The 26,587-nt window shown below is 45.5% G+C and overlaps 5 protein-coding genes across 16 annotated transcripts; 3 read left to right on the top strand and 2 right to left on the bottom strand.

Annotated features, from left to right (window-relative positions):
• The first annotated feature begins 252 nt into the window (after positions 1-252).
• Positions 253-9,634, top strand: LOC108026736 (solute carrier family 12 member 6). Of its 8 annotated transcripts, none has more exons than XM_017097849.3 (22): positions 253-418; positions 1,611-1,742; positions 3,697-3,888; positions 4,240-4,373; positions 4,431-4,513; positions 4,569-4,671; positions 4,735-4,840; positions 4,903-5,032; positions 5,096-5,214; positions 5,275-5,493; positions 5,550-5,706; positions 5,761-6,020; positions 6,083-6,335; positions 6,388-6,750; positions 6,809-6,995; positions 7,056-7,271; positions 7,340-7,447; positions 7,760-7,813; positions 8,574-8,666; positions 8,990-9,123; positions 9,182-9,321; positions 9,380-9,634. In XM_017097849.3, exons 2-22 carry the CDS (start codon positions 1,631-1,633, stop codon positions 9,469-9,471), a joined length of 3,255 nt encoding a protein of 1,084 aa, XP_016953338.1. In that variant the 5' UTR covers positions 253-418; positions 1,611-1,630; the 3' UTR covers positions 9,472-9,634. The 8 variants fall into 8 exon arrangements, with proteins under 8 accessions (XP_016953338.1, XP_016953337.1, XP_016953342.1 ...); XM_017097848.3 differs by having other exon boundaries at positions 1,611-1,766; XM_017097850.3 differs by lacking the exons at positions 253-418; positions 1,611-1,742 and adding exons at positions 2,619-2,853; positions 3,413-3,571.
• Positions 9,635-9,828: 194 nt separating this feature from the next.
• LOC108026704 (WD repeat-containing protein 47) lies at positions 9,829-11,453 on the top strand. Its single transcript, XM_017097802.3, has 5 exons — positions 9,829-10,008; positions 10,156-10,313; positions 10,379-10,781; positions 10,844-11,067; positions 11,122-11,453. The coding sequence occupies exons 1-5, from the start codon at positions 9,973-9,975 to the stop codon at positions 11,345-11,347; spliced, it is 1,047 nt and encodes a 348-aa protein (XP_016953291.1). The 5' UTR covers positions 9,829-9,972; the 3' UTR covers positions 11,348-11,453.
• Positions 11,454-11,503: 50 nt separating this feature from the next.
• LOC108026703 (calcium-transporting ATPase sarcoplasmic/endoplasmic reticulum type) lies at positions 11,504-20,167 on the bottom strand. Of its 5 annotated transcripts, none has more exons than XM_017097800.3 (10): positions 19,898-20,036; positions 17,173-17,320; positions 17,077-17,094; positions 16,914-16,996; positions 14,657-16,828; positions 14,481-14,596; positions 14,182-14,418; positions 13,997-14,114; positions 13,815-13,932; positions 11,504-11,762 (listed from the first exon to the last, which is right to left on the bottom strand). In XM_017097800.3, the coding sequence occupies exons 2-10, from the start codon at positions 17,288-17,290 to the stop codon at positions 11,734-11,736; spliced, it is 3,009 nt and encodes a 1,002-aa protein (XP_016953289.1). In that variant the 5' UTR covers positions 17,291-17,320; positions 19,898-20,036; the 3' UTR covers positions 11,504-11,733. The 5 variants fall into 5 exon arrangements, with proteins under 5 accessions (XP_016953289.1, XP_016953290.1, XP_016953288.1 ...); XM_017097801.3 differs by lacking the exon at positions 11,504-11,762 and adding an exon at positions 12,012-12,273; XM_017097799.3 differs by lacking the exons at positions 11,504-11,762; positions 19,898-20,036 and adding an exon at positions 20,149-20,167 and having other exon boundaries at positions 12,495-13,932.
• A 1,073-nt stretch (positions 20,168-21,240) lies between these two features.
• Positions 21,241-23,923, bottom strand: LOC108026914 (U3 small nucleolar RNA-associated protein 25 homolog). The gene is made up of 3 exons (XM_017098123.3): positions 23,594-23,923; positions 22,831-23,532; positions 21,241-22,775 (listed from the first exon to the last, which is right to left on the bottom strand). Exons 1-3 carry the CDS (start codon positions 23,853-23,855, stop codon positions 21,640-21,642), a joined length of 2,100 nt encoding a protein of 699 aa, XP_016953612.1. The 5' UTR covers positions 23,856-23,923; the 3' UTR covers positions 21,241-21,639.
• Positions 23,924-24,689: 766 nt separating this feature from the next.
• Positions 24,690-26,401, top strand: LOC108026960 (probable transaldolase). Its single transcript, XM_017098175.3, has 3 exons — positions 24,690-24,806; positions 25,346-25,469; positions 25,525-26,401. The coding sequence occupies exons 1-3, from the start codon at positions 24,710-24,712 to the stop codon at positions 26,297-26,299; spliced, it is 996 nt and encodes a 331-aa protein (XP_016953664.1). The 5' UTR covers positions 24,690-24,709; the 3' UTR covers positions 26,300-26,401.
• The last annotated feature ends 186 nt before the right edge of the window (positions 26,402-26,587 follow it).

Raw genomic sequence — 26,587 nt, 5'->3', positions numbered from 1 at the left:
CTGCCTTATAAACTTTGCAAAGAAACAGTCATTTTCGGCGCTCACCGAAAGGCGCGAGGGAGTTATCACAAGATGGTAATGGTGCTAATTGCAATAAACATATCATATCAGCGGACTCTTTTCCAAAATACAATCGGTATTCATGCGTCCCCCATGCGTTACATTTGATTTCAATCAGACTTTTCATTAATACAACAGTTTCCCCCAACTCGCGATTCCAAAGTATATACAGTGGAAAACCATTTTGTATTACTCATGCGCCTTTAATATGATAGTTTTATTTTATTCGTACAATTGAAAAGTTCGCTAAACAATAAGCTGCAGAGGAGGCGCCTCGAATAGGCAAATACTAAGCAGAAAGGACGTTAGTTAGCCCGAGTGGATCGACGGTGAAAGCGAGTTCAAGGCGCTTGCTCAAGTAAATGGAAAAAATTTCGCTGCGCGTAAACATTACGTTCCCCCGGGCCAAAAGCATTCCCGATTTCGTCCGTATGTACGGCTGCTTGTTCAGTGCTGCACGACGTGATTCCTCCATGTCCCCGGATCGAAATCGAACCCTTCGGCCTGACAGACGCGTTAGATAATACGCGCTTTTCCATCCAGTTTGGGCTCTGGCTCTACGTGCGTCGCTCATCCTTCGCTACATACACACGCTGTGTATGTGGGCTTGGACGTGTCTGCCTGCACTTCTCTGTGTTCCATGCAGACCCATATTTACGCTAGCCTATGGAACGATTTCGTGTGTATGCGGGGTGCAGAGCGCCCCCAATCGATGGGAACAGATTTAGGCACTTATCAATGAACTAGACCCCCGCCTAGGCCATCTGTTTCGCTCGCTTGGGGCCGAAGTCGGGATGGGACCCGGCAGGGCATACATTCCGATGGAGCATGTGTATCCACACAGTCTGATAGCGGGAACTACTCCAACTTACCCCCAAATTTGCTGCTAGTGCATGACTACATTGCTGTTTGTTTATCAGCCTGGGCTAGAACTACAGTGGCGGTCAGCAGTCTGCGCACGGTGGAAAAACCGCCAGAGTGTCCGTGCTGCTATCCAGAAACTAACAGAGCTGTTATATAACCGTTGAAATTTGAAATCCGTCTTGGGTGGCAGCAAAGTGGTGCCTTATATAACGAAGCCCGTGACATAACACCCGGACCGTACTAAATAGCTGTTATCTTATGCTCACAGAAAAGAGTGCACAGCGATTAGCGCAACAAGATCGAAAACAACTTTTATCTGACCTGAAAAGTGGAGCATAAGTCGAAGGTGCAATTTTCCTTCTGTTCGGTCGCCTACTAATTCCCGTAGTCATGTGATAGTAACTAATATTATGCAAATAAAGTGATGCATACTTTCGATCACGGGTTATCACAGTCGTTCGAGGTGGGGCAGGAGTAAAGAGTATAGATTACCCGTCTTAGTTCATTGGAATTCGGAACCGACCCGCATGGAATCATTATCGGCGGACAGTAAACTAACTGACTTAAGAGTTTATTGGTTACTGGGTCTGTGTGAATCCGGAACTTATGATCGTCGGGAATGCTTTTGATCTTTGATTTTTGCTTTCCCGATAAGGTTTAATGGCCTTAACTGACTTTGATTTCAGAGTGCCTTACATCCAGAAATATGCCAGATAGATTTCAAGTCACAAAAGCAGACGAAGACACCGTGTTGGACTATAATCAAGATGAATCTGCGAGCGGTAAACTTCTCGGAGACATCCACGACGAAACCCTAGGTGAGAACTATGGGTCCTATGCTGGTAAGGATATTTGTTTTTACTTTTATAGTTTTAAAGGGAATACTTATATAAGAGGTAATTTTTAAGGTATATTTTATTTTATGGAGAAAGTATTCATTTTTAAAATTAAAAAATTGGAACCCATGCTGGTGAGGGTACTTTGGAACCACCACTATTATAATAATATTTAGTAAACTTGGAAGAGATGATATTTTTTTTATATTCTATTATCTGCTTGCCTATTTTTTGGAACAAATTTATTTAGGAGGTTAAGAACTTGGATCCAAAGCTGGGGAAGATACATGGGGTCAAATAATAATATTTAGTAAACTTGGAAGAGATGATCTCTTCGTTTTTCGGTATTCTGTCTTTGTGCCGGGCGGCCTCTCACTTCCTCTTCCCCGAGTGGCCACTGTAGCCCCAGATAGAGCTTGCGGGCCTGCAATCCCATATCCTGCGCTGGCCCAGTTGCCCGAGTCCAGGATGTCCTGCTGACACATTTCGTCGCAGCTGTAAGCCAAAGCTCGTCGTACCTGTGGAGAGCTTTCCGAGAGAGAGCCGTCCAGGCGGCGCAGCTTTTCCCTTGGATTTTCGGCTCCCTTCCAGCGGATGCTGGGCGAGAGTGGCTGGCTGGGTGGTGGGCTGCTGTCCTGCTGGGAGCCGAGACGCTGGCTCCTGGCCCGGCCAAGTCCGCAGCCCAGTGGGCTGTAGGCCAAGGAATGTACACCTGCAATGGCGCTCTCCACGCTTTTCCCAGAGCATCGCTCTCGCTCTCGAAGGAGCGTGTGTGTGTATTACAAATGTGTGTAGACAAAAGCTTTCGATTTCATCTCAATTGAACGCTCAGGGTCCTGGGCAACATAATTTTTATTCGGCCGAATACCAACAGTTTTCTTAGTTTTTCTATTAATCCGAACGAAAAGTAGCATACATCTGAGCGTTTTCGCTCGCTTAAAACCTAATAATTTTAGAACGAGTCTTCTTTCGAATAATACAACAAAAATAATATAAAAAACATGAAAAACCAGTTCTTTTTGAGCACCTTTAACAAATAACATACTTTTAACAATCGACGAAATTCTAACAATAATCAAATACATGAATAAAAGTGCGTTCAATTACAAAGTGTGTGCCTGTAGTCTGTGGACCACAAATCTGGGGACTCGGGCTCTCGAGCTCGAGAATTTCCACTTCCCCTGCATTCCCATGTAAAAGCGCCAAGAGCTATTCATTTCGTAACAATTTTCCGAGCAGCACTCGCCTTTCTATGCATTTTGCCAGCTCGAGAGCCGCATTACAGTGAAAAATAAAGACTTCACGGCCTTTATTTACCGCCCCACGACGACGGCCTGAAAATCCTTGACCTAAATTAATCGGTTACATACTTTTTTTGTCTGAGCTGGCACAATTTTCGTAGATGCGAGTGCACAGCATCCCTCTTTCCGCCATTGACTTTTAAATCCGCACTCACCTCCGAAGTCCCGGGGCTTTTCCCGATTAAGAAGTCCTTTCCGAAAACCCAAATCTCGAGTATATAAGCACACACATCCTCAGACATGTGAATATACACCGAATCGGCCACGCCTTTCGGTTATATAATGCCGATGCGTGGAGCTCCTCCTTAAAGGAAGCAAGCTGAGCCCATTAAATTCTCGTCCACCGTCTAGTGTTACCTAATTTTAAGTGAAAAAAGTGCAATCTAGAGCGAGGGTTTGAAGCCAAACATAACGTTAACATGCAAAGTAACAGTGCAAAAGATGATTCGGATGAAATGGAAATAATACCATCCGAACACAATGGTGCAGTTCACGACAACAAAAATGAAGGTATGCCAGGGACCAGTCACTGTGATATAAAGATATTCAGATTTATATAAGCCAGAATGTTCATTTTTGGGGATTACATAAGGTGGGACCCTACAACTTAAGCCTATCTTATGCTTCTGTTTCAGACTCAGGTGATATCCACAGGGCTGAAGAGAACCAGAAGTCCAATATCGACCCAAATCTATATCTCTACGATGATGATTTGGAGACCAGGCCCCATATATCAACATTCATTTCATCAATTGCCAATTATGAAAACACGATACCAGCGGCCACCGATCCCGATGCAAAGCCGGCAGCTCCATCGGCTCGAATGGGTATGTTCGCCGCGAATTAATTAACTTACTTGTTTCTTGTTGCTCATATTGAAAGGCACATGAATCGGACAATGGAAATGCAATGTTCGCAGCCCGACAAAGCTGGGGAAGAATGATTGCCTTAATCCCATTTAAAGTGTTTTAACCTTCACTGTGCCACATTATAGGCGAGCACTTGTAAAGGTGTCTAAAAGTAGGCAACAAAATATTTAAACTCTGAAAGTACACGGCGCTCTTTTCATTGCATACTTTTAGACCCCTGTACAACTAATTCACTAAGAAAATCATTCCTCCATAACCAATATAACTAGTACGTTAACTGACTGTGGCATTAAATGTTCTAACTTCAAGGTACCCTAATTGGAGTGTTCTTGCCATGCATTCAAAACATCTTCGGTGTCATATTGTTCATTCGGTTAACATGGGTTGTTGGAACGGCTGGCGCCGTGTGTGGATTCTTAATTGTTCTGACCTGCTGCTGTGTGGTAAGAGAACCTTGGAGTCACACCTTCCATTTTGGCCACATTTAATCCCTTTTTCAGACAATGCTTACTGCGATCTCGATGTCGGCCATTGCAACGAATGGAGTGGTTCCGGCGGGCGGGAGTTACTTTATGATATCACGGTAATTGCAATGATAAATTAAGAGATGTTCAGTTTAATGGTATCATCAAATACAGATCCCTGGGCCCTGAATTCGGTGGAGCGGTGGGAATGCTGTTCTATACGGGAACCACTCTAGCAGCGGCGATGTACATCGTTGGTGCCGTGGAAATCGTATTGGTGAGTTGAGAACTCCCATTTAAAGTGAAAAAGTTCCATTACTTAATTATTCATGACCCGCAGACATACATGGCGCCGTGGGCCTCAATATTTGGGGACTTCACCAAGGATGCTGACGCGATGTATAACAATTTCAGGGTCTACGGCACTTTGCTGCTCATTTTCATGGGTGAGTTAATCTTGAGGACCACTAGTAAGGAGTAAACTTTAATGTCGCGGCATTAAATCAAGGTCTCATTGTGTTCGTGGGCGTGAAATTCGTCAATAAGTTCGCGACGGTGGCCCTGGCCTGTGTCATTCTGTCGATAATAGCGGTGTATGTGGGAATATTTGACAATATCCATGGCAACGAAAAGCTATAGTAAGTGCCCTTATGCCCCGAGTATTGCCTTTGAATGGCCACTTAAGCTCCCTTTGATTGCAGCATGTGTGTTCTGGGTAAAAGACTCTTGAAGGATATCCCACTCGACAACTGCACAAAGGAAGACCCCTTCATACGCGACATATACTGCCCGGATGGTAAATGCGAGGAATACTTCCTAGGTAAGGCCCATGAGAGCACTCTCAATGCCCAAACTAAAAATTTTTCTCCTGGGTCAACAGCTAACAACGTGACCAAAGTCAAGGGAATCAAGGGTTTGGCCAGTGGAGTTTTCTACGACAACATTTGGCCCTCATTTTTGGAGAAGGGCCAGTTTATAGCATATGGAAAGAATGCCATTGACATCGAGAACACCAGTGGCCAGTCCTACAACCAAATCATGGCCGATATTACCACCTCGTTCACCCTCCTTATCGGCATCTTCTTCCCATCGGTCACAGGTTGGTACTATCTCCTCTAGAGAAACCTCAATTTGTATAACACTTTTTATAAACAGGCATTATGGCTGGATCCAACCGATCTGGAGACCTGGCTGACGCCCAGAAGAGCATACCCATCGGAACGATATGTGCCATTCTGACCACCAGCACAGTTTACTTATCCAGCGTTATGTTCTTCGCCGGCACAGTAGATAATCTCCTGCTGAGGGATAAGTTAGTAGTGAAGAAGAAGTGTCTACAGCAAAGCTAAAACTCCTACCATTTCAGATTCGGTCAATCCATCGGTGGCAAATTGGTCGTGGCCAACATCGCCTGGCCCAACCAGTGGGTCATTCTGATTGGTTCTTTCCTGTCCACCTTGGGAGCTGGTCTGCAGAGTTTAACCGGTGCCCCGCGTCTGCTGCAGGCGATTGCCAGGGATGAGATTATCCCCTTCCTGGCTCCGTTTGCCAAGTCCTCCAGTCGTGGCGAACCCACCCGTGCGCTGCTCCTGACCATCGTCATCTGCCAGTGCGGCATTCTATTGGGTAAGCCAGGGAGTTTATGATTTTAATAATAATATGATATACACATGCCCTTTATAATACAGGCAATGTGGACTTGCTGGCTCCGCTGCTGTCCATGTTCTTCCTCATGTGCTACGGCTTTGTTAACCTGGCCTGCGCCGTGCAGACCCTGCTCAGGACTCCCAACTGGAGACCCCGCTTCAAGTTCTACCACTGGAGCTTGTCGCTGATCGGCCTGACGCTGTGCATATCAGTCATGATCATGACTTCCTGGTACTTCGCCCTGATTGCCATGGGAATGGCCATCATCATCTACAAATACATAGAGTACCGAGGGTAAGTTATATGCCAATCTTGCCGGAACCACAAGTAATCCTCCCCATTGCAGTGCCGAGAAGGAGTGGGGTGATGGCATTCGTGGAATGGCCCTTACCGCCGCCAGGTACTCGCTCCTCCGCCTGGAGGAAGGCCCACCGCATACGAAAAATTGGCGTCCCCAAATTTTGGTGCTTTCGAAGCTCAACGATAACCTCTTGCCAAAGTATAGGAAGATATTCTCCTTTGCCACCCAGCTGAAAGCAGGCAAGGGATTGACGATTTGTGTGTCTGTGATAAAGGGCGACCACACCAAGATAACCAACAAAGCCGTGGATGCCAAGTCCACGCTGCGCAAGTACATGACCGACGAGAAGGTGAAGGGATTCTGCGATGTTCTGGTGGCCCAGCAGATCGGCGAAGGCCTCAGTTCGGTGTAAGTACAATAACTAGCTACAGTATGTAATAAACTAATAACTAAACTCTGATTGCAGCATTCAAACCATCGGATTGGGGGGCATGAAGCCCAACACTGTCATCATCGGATGGCCTTACAGCTGGCGCCAGGAGGGCAGGAACAGCTGGAAGACCTTCATCCAAACGGTCCGCACAGTGGCCGCCTGCCACATGGCTCTCATGGTGCCCAAGGGCATCAACTTTTACCCAGAATCAAACCACAAAGTAGTATTTACCGCTCCGAACCCGTAGTCTTCCTGGTGTAACCTCCGCAACCTCTTTCAGATCGGTGGCAACATTGATATCTGGTGGATTGTCCACGACGGTGGTCTGCTCATGTTGCTGCCCTTCCTGCTGAAGCAACACCGCACCTGGCGCAATTGCAAGCTAAGGATCTTCACAGTTGCTCAAATCGAGGACAATTCGATTCAAATGAAGAAGGATCTTAAGACATTCTTGTACCATCTCCGAATCGAGGCCGATGTCGAAGTTGTTGAGATGGTAAGCTATAGCGATATTTGTTAGTCTGCTGTCTTCTTATCCTGATGTCCTTCTATTGTAAACTCCAGAACAACAGCGATATTTCCGCATACACCTACGAGCGGACCCTGATGATGGAACAGCGTAATCAGATGCTGAGAGCATTAGGTTTAAATAAGAAAGAAAACTCCAAAGTGGTAAGTGGTCAATATTTGAGCAGACTCTCATTCACACCATGATACTTCTTCGAACCGAAGACGTTCCATACGTTCAACTCATTCTTGTTTTGTTTATACGGCCATAATGCACATTTAGTCTTTCATTTACTTTAATCTTTATTAGCATAGTTATTATATTTGTTCGTTTTGAAGGTTGCGTATTTTGATTTGAGTAACTGTTGAGAGGAAACCATCTTGCCCTTTGTTTCTCATGTAGCTCCAATCTCCATATCATATTACTATCTGAGATCCAAATTAAAATTTTCACTTTATATATTTAAAAATCAAAAGGTTCAGACTATAATGGACTTTAAGGAAACACCCAGTGATAATAAATTGTCTTTGGTAAAGAGTATAAACAGAATGACTATATCGATATATCAAGATACAAACTTTTCATTGCCCGAACTTTGTATGAAACCTGATTGTGTGTGTCTCATCAGTACATCTTTCGGCAGGAGCAAGTGCTCCCTTCATCTTCATACATATCATAAACCCCTATGTGTTGTGCCAATGTGATGTTGCTAATGCTCACCCTCCTATCTATTATAACTCTATCAAATTGTAACTTATTCTCAACACCCTCTATTGGACTTGCTTTATAAGTAGCCGGTGTCAGCAGAATGTTAGCGCATTCTTAAGTGGCGATTAAGAAACTATCTTAGCTTAACTCAACAATTTTTTTTATAAAGAATTAAATTTAAAAATGTATTAAGAAGTGTTGATGATTAATTTTATTATTTGAAAGCTTTTTAAATAGTCCAGACACTTGCTTATAGAAACTTAATTACACAATTATAACCGCGGTTTAATATAAAAATCTATAATTTTAAATGGTGACAAAAATGTAAGCGAATACAACACATCATTTTCTCGTTAAAGCTAGAAAGGGCTTTATAAAATAAGCTTGGGAAACACTTTATAAATTTTTTTAATTTGTTGGTAGTAGATGAAAGATATCCTGAAAGATATCCTAGCCGGGCAAGTCAAATATAATCTACCTGCTTCGCAGTTTGCATCCCGAGAATAGTTAAACCCTTCTCTGATATTGGCCTCTACTCTTCTGCAACCTATTTTCTCATACTCCTCATGGTAACATTTTCAGGTTCAAACAATTGTAGACCACCATTATGACGCCACCAAAACGGCGTCTAAAGTTCGCTTCGCCGATCCAACTATAGAAGAAACACAGCATCACGTATGTACTGCCTATTGATTTTACTTTACCATTGTCTCTAATCTCTCGATAATACACATAAGAACATAATAAAGTTAAGTGAGATCAACGAGCTCATCAAATGTAAGCCCGAAACATTTTAATTTTAAACCATAATTCCATAGTAGTACATCAAATCAATTTTTGAGTTGACCTGAGCTATATATTTATTGATATTTTTGCTTCTTACCAGTGTTGGTTTTACATGACTTTTGAGTTTTTGAAATCAACGGCACTTGTCATTCCAACTAAAGGATCTCAGTAGTATTTTCCACATGATAACCCTTTCGATTGCAATTACGCAGGATTCTCAGAACGACGAGAAACGTAACTCAATTGATTTGGATGGTCCCGAGAACGCGGACACACCCGAAACTACTTCTAACAAGGATGAATCGACAGAGAAGGCCGACGGAGACTTTAAGTCCAGTGTGAAACCGTAAGGGATAATGCTTTTTACGCTCTATATTGGCCACTAAATATCTTATTTGCCACAGGGATGAGTTCAATGTTCGTCGCATGCACACAGCAATAAAACTGAATGAAGTTATTGTAGAAAAGTCACAGGACGCCCAGTTGGTCATAATGAATTTGCCAGGACCACCTAGGGAAGTGAGAGCGGAGCGTGAAAGCAATTGTAAGATTGAAAAACAAAAATGCAAGACGTCAACTAAACGTTATCTCCCCTCTTTCAGATATGGAATTTCTGGAGGTATTAACAGAGGGCCTTGAGAAAGTGTTAATGGTTCGTGGAGGAGGCCGAGAAGTTATAACAATTTACTCTTAAGAGCATTAATCGCTCAGTTTTATAAGAGTTCGCAACACTAGACAAGTTTAAGAATCAATCAAATTTTTAAAAGAAGGTTATTAATTTGTTATATTCAATCATATGTCCAAATATTTTATTTTTACGTAAATAAAATATCAAAAAATTGTAACAATAAGAAGAACCGGCGTTTCAGTGGGTCGGGATCTGTTCCAGGTAAACACGAGGTAGTTACTTTGGTAACATCGCTTCGAGACGGAGTAGAAAACGTTTAAAATGTATCTACCCAACTTTCTACATGGCAAAACCAACGTTTGTAAACTCAGATACATCTGGTAGATTGACCAACACTGGGTTCGGTGTTTTCTCCCAACTTTTGTTATTTCAACCGTAGCGAGTTGGACGTTCTATTACATTCGATGGCTTAGAGAATTCGGGGGCCAACTGCACACGATCGAAATTCCTGAAAATACTCGAAATACGTTTTAATCACTCGAAAGATCTTCAGTAAATACTCCGCTAATGAATTCGGACTCGAAAGACCTGGATTTAAGAAAGGTTTGAGCGGCGGTGTCGTGTTACTGGTTCCTCTGTTTATTTTGAACACGCAAGCAACTTTTTGGTATCCAGCTAACAAAAGAGCCTAAGCATATGCATCTGGGTTGATCCGAAGACCATATTTATTGACCATTTTCTCTGCCACAGGGCGATGTAGAACGACCGCACTTCGAGGCAGTTACCACATTGTCGGATTCCCAGGCGATCCGGAGCGTCGACTTTCATCCGAATGGAAAGTTGTACGCGGTGGGCTCCAACTCCAAGACCTTTCGCATCTGCCAATACCCCCAGCTGTCCAAGCTCAGGTAATTAAAGTTTGAGGGCCTCGCTGACGGTTTAATTGGTTTGCTTTACCCCGACTTGTGTGAAGGCATGGCCAGCAGACGACGGTGTATCCCCCATCCGTGCTGTGCAAGCGGACGAAACACCATCGCGGATCCATATACTGCACCTGCTGGTCGCGGGATGGGGAGCTCATCGCCACCGGATCGAACGACAAGACCATCAAGTACATGAGGTTCAATAACGACACCAACCAGCTGGTGGGTCACGAGATGGAGCTGAACATGCACGACGGCACGGTGCGCGACATGTGCTTCCTGGACGACTCGTCCACCAAGTCCAGACTCCTGGCCAGTGGCGGCGCAGGGGACTGCAAGATCTACATCACAGACTGCGGATCTGGCACTCCCTTTCAGGCGTATAGTGGTCACTCCGGACACATTCTGTCCCTGTACAGCTGGAACAATGCGATGTTTGTCTCCGGATCTCAGGTGCGACTTATATAGGAGCCCTAAGCTGCATGGGTACTACCGTGTACTATGATCTTTTGCAGGACCAAACGATACGCTTCTGGGATCTGCGGGTGAACGTCTCGGTAAACACCCTGGATAACGAGCGGAAGGATGGCGGCCTGGAGAGCTCGGCTGTAACCGCGGTTTGTGTGGATCCCACGGGCAGGCTTTTGGTTTCCGGACATGCCGACAGCTCGTGTATTCTGTTCGACATCCGTGGCAATCGACCCATTCAGCGTTTCTATCCCCACACGGCTGAAATAAGGTAGTCCCCAGGATGAATCCATCTTGTGCCTAGTATAAGCCAAGTTTTTTCCAGGTGCATCCGCTTCTCCCCATCCGCCTACTACATGCTGACCTGCAGCTACGACAACTCGATCCGCCTCACGGATCTGCAGGGCGACCTGGCCCACGAGCTGTCCTCCGTGGTGGTGGCGGAGCACAAGGACAAGGCCATCACCATCCGATGGCATCCGACCGAGTTCTCCTTCATCTCCACGTCCGCGGACAAGACGGCCACCTTGTGGGCCCTGCCGCCCTCGTAAAGGCCACATCAGTGCTCCCAAACGGCTTTAACTTCGTTGTCAATATTGTATTTCCGCAGAATAGTTCAGACTGATCTAATTTATTAAATAAACCGCATTCCAAGAAGATTCCGGTCTTTCAAATGTGAGCAGAACCCCCCACAATAACACACATCGTTCTAGTTTATATATTTGGTATATATTTATTTAAATCCGTTCTTACTAACCCACAGTTCCATTAATGTTTTACTTTCTAAAGCAAATAAATTGATTTATGTTGGATTTAATGTTGCAGTTGCAAGTAACAGGGCTGGCTTAGCGATTAATACACGAATGATAAAGGCAGAAAAATTTGTCCTCCTTCACATTCACTTTCACACTCGTATCGGTTTCGGTGGTCCAAACCTTTACATCCTGTCGACGACGACGTCAGGAACTACATTTTTGGGCGAGTAACGGTGGCAATTATTACCAGGGGTTCTTGAGCGAGGGCTAACCAACGCAAGAGCAAACCAAAACTCGGGGTGGTGGGGGTGTATCGAACTGGAGACCAGTTAAGCGGCATCTTCCGAAATTCTGGTACTTGGCAGTTTCGGTGGGCCCATACTTACAGCCTAGTGGGTTGGATTAGATTGGGGGGAAATGACAGTTTCTACCGGGGTGGGGGAAGAGTACACGGGCCAGCTTCGGATTTCTTGTTTTATTATTTCGTTTTTACGTTTAGATATCTTACATGCTGAATTTCAAATCTGTGTGTTCTCGGTTATGCCGTCGAGTGCGGTAATGTAATAGACCATAATGTACAGCGATTGTTCTTTTCTACATTCACATCAACTTGGCGCACTCGGGCATTATGTAATAACTGCACGTACTTTTCTAAAGCAGGGATGGATTCAATTTGTGTTATGGTAACTAATCGGGGTCCAGTTAATGAAATCTGGGATTGACTGTATAAAATAAAACAATAGTTCATTGAGAGATGGCGAATAGGTAGGTGGGTTGCGTTCAACTCGTCGGGGGATTCTGCCAGGGAGAATTCCTTCGCACCAACGATTCACGTGCATCGTGCAAGCAAACGGAGTTATTAGGAATAAAACTTGCAGCAGCAAACATAAGCTTGTGGGGGGAGTTCTGGATCCCAGTCGTCGGGTTTCGTAGAGCCAGCACGTTTTAGTTCTGCATAATTTATTTCTTTAATGTTAGGTGTAGGTAATTTTTGTTTAATCAATTCACAGCGTCTCTAATTGTACAACAGAGTAAATTATGTATAATGTTAATTTAAATAGGTATTCTATAAAAATGCTAGAAGGATTACTTATTCCTTACAACTGAGGCTCACATAAATTACACAATTTGCTTTCAAAAAATCCCTCAAACATTTTCAATACGGTGGCCGCACCGCGCCAACTTCTTTCAGATTGGGCGATGTCTTACGCGTTATGTACGATCGCCAGAGACCTGTTCCTAATCATTTGCTCATATATGTACATACAATACAATACAAATGGAATCGGACGTGGTCGCGCCCAGAGCTTGGGAGTTAACTGTGTACCGAGTCATTATCTACTTAATATCTTGTGCTCAAAATAATTCTTACAATTATGGAATGAATGAACCAATATTTGTCTTCGGTGCGAGTGGGGATTATAGATATGAGCAATTCAATTACGTTAGACAAACCAAGTGTGGGTACTCTTAAAAAAATTAGGACGCTCGCTTGGAATCTTCTTAAACACCAACATACAATCAGATTCGATTTCGGTTCTACTTAAACGGATTAAACAAAAATTGTTCATGAACGTTCATCGGTTATAATGTTTTGTTCTTCTGCATGGTTAGCCTACACTTTAGTATTTCAGTTACTAAACCCAGGGACGAAGTAGTGAATTAAATAGGTTTGGTTTAATACAAACAGCAGAAACTTGAAATTCCTACATTTTGCTTTTCGGTAGTCCAGTGAAAATGATGTGACGAAAACTAACTAATGTAATTGAATATACCGGCGTGGAACTCTCTTATGTATATATAGCATTGTATGTACAAAAAGCAATCCTGCTAAATTTAATAATATACAAACACAAATATATATTTAGGGTATACGCGTGTTAGATAATCGTTAGCTCATAGAAAAAATTTATCTTTTAACGCTGTTTGTTCAAAGCCAAAAGCCAGGGAGCGAGTCAGTCGGCCCATCTCTTGGTGCCACCAGTCAATTCTGTGGCACCGGGGTGTGGAAATCAGTATCGGTAGTATCAGTATTTGGGAACAAACTTCATGTGGGTTAAAGTCGTTACGTTAGATGTATATAATTGTGGGTTCTTGTTTCTGGTTCTGTTTATATTTAGTAACATTTTATACTAGAAATTAGAATAATGAAGTTGGGCTTATGGATTATAATTATATTCTTAAAGCATCATAGCGTACAGCAGGCCAAAGAAGACAGCCCACATTAACACAATCCCATGCATCTTATATATAGGACTCTCACCATCTGCGATTTTTCTAGCAACAAACTTCAATGTCTCATCTAATAAAACTACAGGAATTGAGAATTTCATCACAGTTATCCATTCCTCTGCAGACAACGGTGTCACTTGGAAGACGGTCTGTGGGGAGGATAATTGGGTTAGCTCTCTGCTCAAACAGGCATTATGATAGCCTGATACTTACGGAGAGGACATCGACGTAAAGAATAACAAAGTGAAGAGTGAAGGAGAGTGCCATTGATCCAATCAGCCACAGGTTGCACCATGGGGGCATGGTAATCAGCGACTGGTTCTCAGACAAGCTAGTCAAACAAAGGGAATTGGGCTCGTATCTGAGGTGTCTATCACTCGTTATCTGGCGCCACTCACCTGTTCATTGCGTTCAACATTTCGATTGTCACCAGCACGGACAGAGCCATGGTCATCGCATGGGGGTCGCTGAAGATCTTGCAGTCAACGCCCTTGAACTCGTCACCACCGCCCAAGCAGGCCAGATGGTGGGTCAGCTGCCAGTAGGACAGTTTGGGTCCCTCGTCGGAGAACACGAACCACCAGGCGGCGGCACCGACGGTAGCAGCGCCGACGTAGAAGCCAATAGCCATGTAACTAAATTAAATTACACTCAAGTTAGAATCTGCTTAGAAAGGTATGCTTTCTGGGAAACCAACCGGAAGAACAACCATCCGGAAATGAGACCTTCGTCGGCCTTCCTGGGGGGCTTCTCCATGATATCCAGATCAGGGGGGTTGAAGCCAAGAGCGGTGGCTGGGAGACCATCAGTAACCTGTGCACAAAAGAGCCATTACCGACCACCCCAAATAGTTAACCGCCAAGTAATATTTACCAGGTTGACCCAGAGCAGCTGGACGGGAATCAGAGCCTCGGGCAGACCAAGGGCAGCAGTAAGGAAGATGGAGACGACCTCACCAATGTTCGAGGAGATGAGGTAGCGGATGAACTGCTTCATGTTGTTGTAAATAGCGCGACCTTCTTCAACGGCGGACACGATGGAGGAGAAGTTGTCATCAGCCAACACCATTTCGGCGGCAGACTTGGCGACAGCGGTACCGGAGCCCATGGCAATACCGATCTCGGCCTTCTTCAGGGCAGGGGCGTCGTTCACACCATCACCAGTCATGGCAGAGATCTCGTTCATGCTCTGCAGGAACTCCACAATCTTGGACTTGTGCTGGGGCTCCACGCGGGAGAAGAGGCGGGAACGGGCGACGGCAGCCTTCTGTTCGGTGGGGGAGAGATCGTCGAATTCGCGACCGGAGTAGGACTTGCCAGTGGTGTCCTCGTCCTCGCCGAACACACCGATCCTGCGGCAGATAGCCTCGGCAGTGGCTTTGTTGTCACCAGTAATCACAATAACGCGAATACCGGCAGCACGGCAGCGCACAATGGAATCGAAAACTTCCTTACGGGGGGGATCCAACATGCCCACGACACCGACAAAGGTCAGGTTAACCTCATACTGGTAGAACTTGGTGGAGTCGCCGAGGTCCATCTCATCGGGCTTCATGGGGCTATCGGCAACGGCCAGAGCCAGGCAACGAAGGGTGTCGCGTCCAGTACCGTACTGGCCGGTCAGGGCGAGGATCTTGGCCTTCAGGGCCGAGGTCAGAGGAACCTTGCTGGTGCCAACGCGGGCGTGTGTGCAGCGCTCCAGGACACCCTCGGGGGCACCCTTCACGAACAGTTTGGGGCCAGTGCCCAGGCGGGAGGCCTTCAGGGGGGTGCAGTACGAGGACATGGATTTACGATCGCGAGAGAACTCCAGGGTGAATTCCTTCTTCCACTTGGTCTCGATCTCACCGCGGCAGGCGATGGCGGCGGAGCGGCGGTCCAGGCCAGACTTGTTCACGCTGAAGCTGTTCAGTTTCTCGGCCAGGACAATCAGGGCTGTCTCGGTGGCCTCACCGACCTTCTCAAAGGCCTGCTTGAACTCATTGTAATCAATAGCGGAGTCGTTGCACATGATGCAGATGGTGGACAGTTCCTGGAGGGTATCATAGTCGGCAGCCTTAACGCGCTGGCCGTTCAGGAAGACCTCGCCGATGGGTTCGTAGGTGGAGCCGGTCAGTTCGAATTCCAGGAAGCTGCTGTCGTTGCCCTCGACCTTGTCGAAGATGAACATGCGCGAGACGGACATCTGGTTGGTGGTGAGTGTGCCTGTCTTATCGGAGCAGATGACGGAGGTGCAGCCCAGGGTTTCCACGGAGGGCAAGGAGCGGACAATGGCGTTCTTCTTGGCCATGCGGCGGGTGCCCAGAGCCAGACAGGTGGTGATGACGGCGGGCAGACCCTCGGGGATAGCTGCCACAGCCAGAGCGACGGCGATCTTGAAGTAGTAGATGGCACCCTTGATCCAGGAGCCACCGTGGGCGGGGTCGTTGAAGTGGCCGATGTTGATGGCCCAGACAGCCACGCAAATGACGGAGATGACCTTGGACAGCTGCTCACCGAACTCATCCAGCTTCTGCTGCAGTGGCGTCTTGATCTCCTCAGTCTCAGACATCTCAGTACGGATCTTGCCGATGGCGGTGCTCAGACCAGTGCCGATGACGACGCCGCGGGCCTTGCCGGCGGCAACGTTGGTGCCGGAGAACAGGATGTTCTTCTTGTCCTGGTTGACGGCGCGGGGGTCGGGGATGGCGTCAGTGTGCTTGATGACGGAGACCGACTCACCGGTGAGGATGGACTGATCGATCCTGAGGGTGGTGGAGTAGATGTGTGTGATGCGGATATCGGCGGGGATCTTGTCACCGACGGACACCTCAACCAGATCTCCGGGCACGATCTCTTTCGCGCGCACCTTCTGGATGCCGGACTTGTCCTGGCGCACCACCTTACCCATCTCGGGCTCGTACTCCTTCAGAGCCTCGATGGCCGACTCGGCGTTACGCTCCTGCCATACTCCCACCACGGCGTTGGCTATCAGGATAAGTAAAATAACTAGGGGCTCTACAAATGCAGTGAACGTTTCCTCGTGTTCCTCAAACAGGGCGAGAACCTGGGGGTTGCAGATTGAGAAGAGTAGGCTTTGTAGTTCGTCGCAGGGGTTGGTTTCTCGGGCACAATAGGGACTGGTTACTTACAAATGAGATGATGGCTGCCAACAGCAGAATCTTCACAAGCAGATCGTCGAACTGCTCCAAGACCAGCTGCCAGATGCTCTTTCCTGTGGAATACAATGGTTATTATGGTAAACAAACGTGGGTAGGGTGTGGGGGAGAGCAGGGGCAGGGGTTGACTTCGCACCTTCCTCGGTCGGCAACTCTGTAACGATAAGAAAGCAAACACGTCAGTCGATTCGGATTCGTTAATAGGTCGGGGGATTACGACGAAGACGCTCACCGTTGGGTCCATATTTCTTCTGGTTAGCCTTGATCTGGTCGAGGGTTAAGCCGCGCTCTGCGTCCGTTCCGAAGAAGTTGAGAGACTGTTCGACGGTTTTCGAGTGACCGTCTTCCATCTTGATTCGTTATCCTCTTCGTTCAGTAGCCTGCGTCCAGCATTCGGGGTTTCAGGAGCGGATTTGAAAGTAGAGACAAGACAAGGCGCTCATTTTAGTTCTCCGGGCGGGCTATTCTCTATTCTCTGGGCTCTACGTCTACCGACTACTGACTGGAATAGCAATGTGTATGTACATACGTACGGGGCCGTTTGCAGTTAAAACTACCTCATTAGGTTCTGAATAAGTGTTTGTACATGTGCATGTGCACGGCACACGGGCACTGGCACGGGCACGGGCACTGGCACTGGCACTGGCACAGGCACTTTCCAACATACATGGGCACATACACAGGTGCTACATGCTAATTTTCAGATCTCAGACACTTCTGGCCCCTGCAAGTCGCGCAATTCGCAGTTAGAGCGCCAACTTTGGCCGGGATCGCAGTGGATCGGAGCGCCTGGAGTCGCAGAATATGCTGGAATAATTGCATTACCCTGGCCGAATGAGATTCACACACGTGTCACTTCGCAAAACAGTCGCAGTCTCGGCTATGAGTTCTGCGGGGCTGGCAATTCGCTGGGGGGATCTCGGTCCTAATCCGGGTGCTCTATCCTCTGTTGACCTCGCTGAACGACGCACTGCGTGTGTTAAGTACTTTTTTCCACTGGTTCTCTATATATTATAACCCATGGCGCTTTTTTCTGAATATGTGTGCTGATAACTATTGCACTAAGTCCCGAGCCGCGCATTACTGCCTATCGGCGTCCCCACCTCACTATGACACGACATTATTTGCCTCAGGGCTGACTGAAAGCGTATATCGCTGGGGTTACGTTTGTCGGGGGTCGGCTCCTACCTGTGCCACCTTTTTCTGCAGTTCCTGTCTGTGTAAAACTAAAAGATGGCTCCTTTAAATTCAGCCTTGACTGAAGCGTTCAATTTGTGGCACTCGACTGCGCTTGCCGGCGTTATCGATTGCTCGGCAATAGGTAACTGGTGAGTTTCCGGTTCGAAAGTTACCGATAACCGAGGTGAGTGGGGAATTCAAAAGGCGGCAGTTATATTTCTACTTTCTTGTTTTTAACTGATAAATTTCATAGCTCAACAATACCTTTAAACGCCAATTGTTATCACGATGCAAAAACTTATTTATAAACATTCATATTTGCAATCAGCGAGCCAGCGACCACCACATAATAACCCACACTATTCGCTTTCGCGCATTTTGTGCTCAAATTATTGAGATCGAGATCAAGAGCCCGCAAAAAATAGATCTGGGCGCCAGGTATTCGGCCAGCAGCGACATTTTTAAATTTTAATTTTAATCTTTTCGCGACCAGACACTAGAACCGGGCCATACGGGGAATTTTGAACGGCAGCCAACTCTTATAATGTTCAAATATTACATTCGGGGAGCGCAGCTACCTACGTAACTTCTGATAACGAGATTTTGGGCGTTTCGCGCCCTAAAAACGTTACTTTTCGAAGATGTCAAGCAATGTGGTCGAGAACTACCTATATTTTGACCACACACTCGCAGAGCTCTTTCGAAAACATCTATACGCCACATAGGCTATATACCTATATGCCCATGACAGCTGCCTGTGTGTGTGCATTATGGAGCAAAAAAATCGCCTCTGTCCGAGATGGTCTAAAAATAGAGTCCTAGCACCCAAAAAATACTAGCTCAATTTTGAACACTCGTAGATATAAAGATATGTACTGGGAACACATAAATAAGTGTGAGTACATATACAGAGAGACGACCGTAGGGAGAAGTATTCTGTTCGGTTATATGTATGATTTAACGGCTTATGATATTTCGAGCAGAGATATCTGTGTTCTAATGGATGTCGACACTTGTGCGGACGTTTCCCGTGGCCTGAATTATTAATTGCGATTGACAAGTCCGCCAATTGTATAATAGTCATTGGCAGGGTGAAGCGTGGCTAGGAAAAGGGTTTCGAGGGCAGGTCCTGGGACAGGTGTATTTACACCTCTTCACTGCTCCACGTACCTTGCGGGAAGGGGAAGCCAGTTACAATCACCACTGACATAACAACCCAGTAAGCTATAATGGTAGGCTGGGGGACCTCTACTGATCGTGTGCGATTGTGGGGATTACATTTGGGTACAGTACAGGGCATGCAGCTTTCGGATTCGGACACGGATATTTCCCAGCGGTTGCATAACCAGATTTTCAAACACAAATACATAGCACTTAGAGAAAAACTTTACATCTGTGTCGGGTCGGATCTATTCGTGGTGCGCCCTCGTATTGGTGACATTCAAAATTTTCAAATCGACTCGGAGGTCGAGGTCGCTCACTGTTTGGTCCCCCTTACGGATATTTCAGGTATATCGAGCTGAACGGGTTTTGGACTCTGGGTGGGTGGTAACTAAACTGGGTGAAAACACTTTGGAACACGGTTTTTCGAGTGTAAGCATGTTCGTATGTAGATATGTAGGCATTGCGAATAACTTTTCAATTTTCCAGGTTTTCTTTTAGGCGCGCGGTTGAGTATTTTGACATTCCTGGGATGTATTTCTTGTACCCAATGGAATTTGGAGTAAATCACTGGCGTATTCGCATTGGAATTGTTGCAGAAAATCAACAAAACTTACAATTATTATTCCTAGCAAAATTTCCGTTATTATATAATAAATTTATTCAAGTCGGAAGACCAAGAGCTAACACAAAGATCGCGCTATTATAACGATCAACGGCAACTGAACGCAAGGAGAACGCTGCTCGATGAGAGTGTCTATTTGAATTACAAAATTCATATATTTTGGCAAAATTCCCAAAACTACATACACTCTCTATTTTGGCCCGGGAAAATACTTTTAGCACGCACAAACTTTTGAGCACTTACCACCTATCCTATCCACGATCCTACGCGATTCTGCTCGTGCTTTCCGTTTCGTATCTCGCCGAAGCAGAATATACTGCGGTCCCAGCAGCCCCGCAGATATATACTCACCTAGGTGGGCATACCACAAGCACACGAATATATCTATTCCGATCTCGGATCGGCGCGAGCGGGCACACACGAATTGGTCTAGAGCAATGTGGGAGATCACTGGTGTGCCTGTGAGCGTGGACCGAAGACTTATTTCGAAAAGTGCACGTGTGTTTGTCTAATATTTAGAAATTGTTATTTTTAAACCAATCTGGGGAACTCGTGGTAGATCAGCTATAAGGGTTTGTCACTTGAAGGTGTTCCGACCTTTTATTTTAATCAGTTGAAACGGGTCAAACCTTACACAGTCTGAAAACCCTTGCCAGAAATTGCAATTAAATAAGAAGACATCGAATATTTTGCATTTATTTTAGGTAACTTCATTGCCCTGTAGTTTTGTGATTTGCTTCTTATTCACATCTTCAAGTCGGAAGAGCTTCCCACAAGGGAGAGGGCATGCATCTGTCGGCCTCTAGTCCCCTGAATCTTTCTTTGGCTTTCAGCTTTTTCCCCAATTTCAGCAGAGACTGGCGGCCGTCGTTTAGCCGCATAAAAATAGTCGTCTTGTAATGCCTCTACGGCCTCTCACAAGTTGGCAAGAGCGCTCACCGCACACGTTTTTGCCGTATGATATCCGCCTTGGGCAGCAAACTATTACGACTTTTCACGGAGACCCATAAATATGCATTTGGCTACTATTTTACCTCTATATGTCTAGGCCAGAACTTTTATAAGCTACCTATAGGTTTAAAAATATTGATAAATGACAATGCAGCCAAGAAATTTGCTTTATTTTAAGAATAGCAAATCTGGGTTTAATTGTTTCGCCAACCGCTGAATAACCTATATTAATGGAATCTGTGGGTTAATCTATTAGATATGTGTGATACGGTTGGAGTCCTTAGCCAGTAAAACGCAATGGAACATTAGCAAAATATACATTATATATATTCTTTTTTATCAAAAGATTTTATCATATAAAAATCGGTATAGCTAATTGAAAATCACTATTGTATTTTAAATAATAAAGACAATAATATAATTTACGAAGAAGAATCTGTCTTAAATATAGTTCCTCCTTTCATTTATAAAACAGAATTCACCTGTAATTGCCGCCTTTTATTACACAACTACTTGCTAATTACTCATTTTTTCATATTCGGCATTGCGTAATGACAAAGAGAGGAGATAAACTAGATATAAGCAGCTTGCCACCCTTAACATCAGATCAATCACCTACCAGTTCCTCTTGAAATCTTTACGTCACAAAAGCATTTTAGCTCAAAAATAGACCCAGACCTAAAAAATTCTCCCATATATTACTTTTTACTTTGTTTAAAATAATGGTGTATTTTAGTTCAAAATGAAATATTTACATTTTTCTTGGTCTGCTCTCAAAAGCACCTACGTTTTGGTGGAAAATAGGTAGGAATCTTTCTTCCCCGAGGTCAACTTAACAGCGTTTTCGCTTCCCACAATGTTGCTTAAGCTCAGCAGATCGTACTTTGTGTACAGGATATTGACGGACATGGCCTCCCCGAAGCCATCCCGCGGGTTTTGATTGGACTCGAGCATCAGATTGATCATTTCGGAGTAGAAGTGCGGAAAGTTGGGTGGCTGGTACATAATCAGATTCCGGATGCCCTTAATTCGGGTGCGCCGGAAGAAGTGTGCTCTTTCCGAGTACAGTAGAACAGATGCTCCGCTGTGGAAGAATATATCTCTCGCCCGGGAAATTTTTTCTTTCTTCGTATACTCATTTATCTGCACAAAACTGATCATTTCGGTTTTGAAATGATTTCGTATCCGTACGTAGTCGAAGTAGCTGGGCACGTAGAGCATGCAATGCGAGAACCCGGGCTTACTGAACTGGGGCATCACATGTTTGACGAAGTACTGGAATCGGTCGTCGAAGGTTGACTCCACACTGGAGCAACTGATGCGGCGGAAAACTTGCTGAATGGGTGTCAGTACGTGGCGGATGTCTCCGTGCTCGATCAGATTTGCGACCCGTACTTTTCCCTGGTAGTTGCTACACTTACTGTTAAGCACCGCACGGAACTCCGGCAGCTCGTGGGATGAGAACAACAGGGTCTGGCGGTAGAAACTAGTCGCCCCGCTCAGGCACCAAGTTCGAACCCGCTGGCAGTTCGTGTCGGGCAGATTCTGCGGCTGCAAATGCAGGTGGTCCAGAGAGTGCAGCAGGTTCTCCCAATTCTGCGCCAGGAACAGCTCGGCCTGGTCAATTACGAGCAGTTCAATCGAGTTCAAAAAGTCAAAATCATTGTCCTTGTCAGTAACCAGCATTCGAAGACCCAAAGGCGACGCGATCAATATGTCCGATGCGTTCATATCGGAGAAAAGCGACATGGTTTTCTTTGTGAAACGAAGCCCCAGCTTAAAATTGTCATCTGTGTTGCCACTGAAGGTTTGCTCATAGTCCACCGGCTTGGGATTGGTTTTGGGGAAATATATCGTGTTTCCAGAGTAATCTCCCAGAAAGCGTTCGTAGTTTGCGATTGATGTTTTCCTGGCTTGTTCTGTAAAGAGCATAAACTTTTAATTGGGTTCATCATCCGTCTATGACTGGCTTACCATCTTGACTGCCGAAGAGCAGGTCGCCGATTATATTTACAATCTTAAGCGCCGATTCCCTGAAGGGCACTATGAAAACCACCTTCATCCGCTTCAAGCCTTGGTCTCTGAAACTCTCTGGTATGGAGATTTCGTTGGGCGACATTTTTTGGGACTTGGCCAGAGCAGCAACCTTTTCGTTGTTTCGCAAGATCAGGGATCGTACTTTGAGCATGTGGTTCAGGGCGTGCAGACAGTATACATATCGGATGTCCTCTGCATTACTGTGTGTTCGGTGGGGATAGTAAACATCCTGGTAGTTATTGGCAATGTAGAAGAGTTGCGACTGCAGGGCAGTGAGTGGGAGCTTGGCGTTTCCACAAAGCGACAGTTTAACCTCCAACTTTTTGAGTTCCTCGGAACTGACAATGTCCTTGGGTTCACTGCAATCGGGCTCCTTGAAGTCCTCAGACAGTCTTGGTATCTCAAAACGTAGATTTCCCAGCGCTGACCAATGGCTCTTTATGGTTTTGACATCTTTTTTCGCAATCAAGTCGTTGATATTATCCGTGGAGAGCTCAAAATCAAAGCGTTTTGAAAAGGAATTGTATGTTTCCAAGTCGGCATTTATTTTTTCGGAGCGCTTTTCCTTTTTGGCTTTAGTCTTTTTGGCTACTGGGAGTATTGGTACCTCCTCATCCGCGGCGGAGCTAAGAATCTGACCTGAGAGGGTAGTTTGTTGTTAGGACACATTGTTATTTCCATCAATTTCGGAGGAAAGTACTTGCGGGGATGTGATTGAATCCTGTCACAAGCTGCTCGTAGAACCCAGCCTCGTCCACGTCGTCCTGAATCTCTGGCAGGAGTTCCGCAACGGGCTCGTACTCTGGTTTCGGCTCTGTCGGAATCCTCTCCCGGCGATGCGACTCCTCCATTTGCTTGCTCCTCTGGATGTAACTATAGTTCTTCGAGAACCTTTCATTCCGGCGCGCGGGGGTGGGTTTCTTGTAGGGCTTGCCCCTGTTTTTAGAGTGTTTTTGTTTCATTTTGAATTGTTTGGTCCAGTATATCTTTCAAACACACGTGCGGACGAACAAACATATGTTTTTGTTGAAGAATCCGATGAAAACTATCGATAGTTCTTAAGGTGGGATGTGGTGAAGTTGCAACGATTACAGTGGTAATATAAATAAGATGCAAATTGGTAAATATAAGATACAAAATCTAAACAGAGGTGATATCAAAAAAGTCTATTGAATCATGATTTTTAAGACGAGGTTAGTCATTTTATTATGCTTTGCTAGGGCTGTAACTAAGACCTTGGTAATATAAATTAGATGCAAAATTATAAATATAAGATAACAAATGTATGATAGATATGATCTGAATAATGATTTTTAAGTCAATGTTAGTAATTTTGGTAGGTTTTCCGAAGAGCAGAATCACCAACTTGACCACTTCTAAATGTAATAATTTGTGCTGGAGTAGCAACCATTTCAGTGGTAATATAAATAAGATAAAAAATAATACATAAAAGATACAACATGTTGAGATACTATGCTTGTTTTAAGCTTGAACTTATAATGAACGATGATTTTTAAATCAGGCTAGGCCTTTTGGTATGTTTTCGGGGACGTAGAAGTGGTTAAACTCACCTCTGCTAAATGTAACTACTGGGAAAATTAATTATTATTATTACATTTTTTAAGCTGCTGAAGTTAATTTCGATTTAATACGCTTATATCTATATAATACATCCCCAAGAGATGTGTAACTTATAAGTCCGAGGAGTCCCCCTAATGCCCATTTTTAAACCGAAGTTAGGTGTTCGGTATATTTCCCGAGCCGAACGGTATAAATTGCCGCTCCAATAGCGGTCTTATTGCATTGAAGTTGGGACATGGGAAGTGATCGCACGTTGAAAAAGCAGAAAATGTCGGTCCTACAGGAACTTAAGAAAATCACCACCATTGTGGCTGACACCGGCGACTTTGAAGGTAAATATGGAAACCTTATACAGGCAGTTATCGTAGCCGGCAGTGCCCGGTTTCAAAGGGAACCGAGCTCCTCCCCATCCGGGGCTCTTGAGTCTGGAAGTTCCAACGTGTGGTGTTTGTGTGTCTGTGGATCTGAGCTCAGGAACATTCGTTTTCACTGCATACAGTCCGAGTCCAAAGATACATAGATTGGATTCGAAAGATAAACACAAACGATGGGCCATCAGAGCCATCTCGATAGCAGTTTGTCTTATCTGCTGCAGTGAAGATCAAATAAAAGTGAAAAGCAAGCCGAGCTGACTTTAGTTTGACCTTAGGTGCTTACGTGTGTTGGAAATGTGACCGCTGTAGTGTGCCAGAGTGATAAGGTTTCGGAATCGGGTGCGAAACCTGCTCAGGCATCGAAAAAGTTCAAAGATATTTTCGGTCAGGCGATTGAAAAATGAAAGTCGCTCAACAGGTTTCTCTTTCTAGAATTCGCAATGTAACTTCGGCGATTGTCCCCTGACTTATGCAAATGTTGTACTTTTTACTTACAGCCATCAACATCTACAAGCCCACAGATGCCACGACCAATCCGTCTCTCATCCTTTCCGCTTCGACCATGGAGCGGTACCAGCCGCTGGTGCAGAAGGCTGTGGCCTACGCCAAGGGCAAGAAGGGGTAAGGACAGATAAAGGTGTTCCACAATCCAAAGCTTTAACATACACATTTCCAGGTCCGTGAGTGAGCAAGTGGCCGAGGCCATGGACTACCTGTGCGTGCTGTTCGGAACGGAAATCCTGAAGGTTGTGCCCGGCCGCGTTTCCACCGAAATCGACGCCCGCCTCTCCTTCGACACCAAGAAGAGCGTGGAGAAGGCGCTGAAGCTTATCGACCTGTACAAATCCCTGGGCATTGGCAAGGAGCGAATCCTGATCAAGCTGGCCTCCACCTGGGAGGGCATCAAGGCAGCCGAGATCCTGGAGAACGAGCACGGCGTGCACTGCAACCTGACGCTGCTCTTCTCGTTCGCCCAGGCAGTGGCCTGCGCCGAGGCCGGAGTGACCTTGATCTCGCCGTTCGTGGGCAGGATCCTGGACTGGTACGTGGCCAACACGGAGACCAAGAAGTTCGAGGCCCTCAAGGACCCGGGTGTGATCTCTGTGACCAACATCTACAACTACTACAAGAAGTTCGGCTACAAGACCCTGGTGATGGGCGCTTCGTTCCGGAATGTGGGCGAAATCAAGGCCCTGGCTGGCTGCGATTTGCTCACCATCAGCCCTGCTCTGCTGAAGGAGCTGGAGAACGAGACCGAGTCGGTGGTCACCTACTTGTCCGAGAGCAATGCCAAGCTGCAGGATATCGAGAAGATCACCGTGGACGAGAGCAAGTTCCGCTGGCTGTTGAACGAGGATGCCATGGCCACTGACAAGCTCTCCGAGGGAATCAGGAAGTTCGCCGTGGATACTGTTAAGCTGGAGAATCTGATTAAGACCTACCTTAAGTAGACGTTCCTCGGGTTCCGCCCGCAGGTGGAGGATGAATACAAGAATTGTTCAAAAGACAAATGATTTTATACTTTAATAAAAACTATACTTAAAAAAATCAAATTTTTGTACTACATATTAGTTGTGATCATTTTGCTAGATTGAGGTATATTGGTCCTTATCAGAGCAACTTCAAAAAGATTTGTTACACGCCCATGTAAAAATCTATAAAAGAACCTGTAGAAAAGGGCTGTTCATGTAAAGTATCGGCTGCATTTTTCAGATCTAATAATTATCTGTGTATTAAGT

This window comes from Drosophila biarmipes, chromosome 2R (genome assembly GCF_025231255.1).
Source record: "Drosophila biarmipes strain raj3 chromosome 2R, RU_DBia_V1.1, whole genome shotgun sequence".
Taxonomy (NCBI): Eukaryota; Metazoa; Arthropoda; class Insecta; order Diptera; family Drosophilidae; genus Drosophila; species Drosophila biarmipes.
Note: the sequence above shows the minus strand (reverse complement) of the source record. Positions and strands in the feature narration are given on the sequence as shown.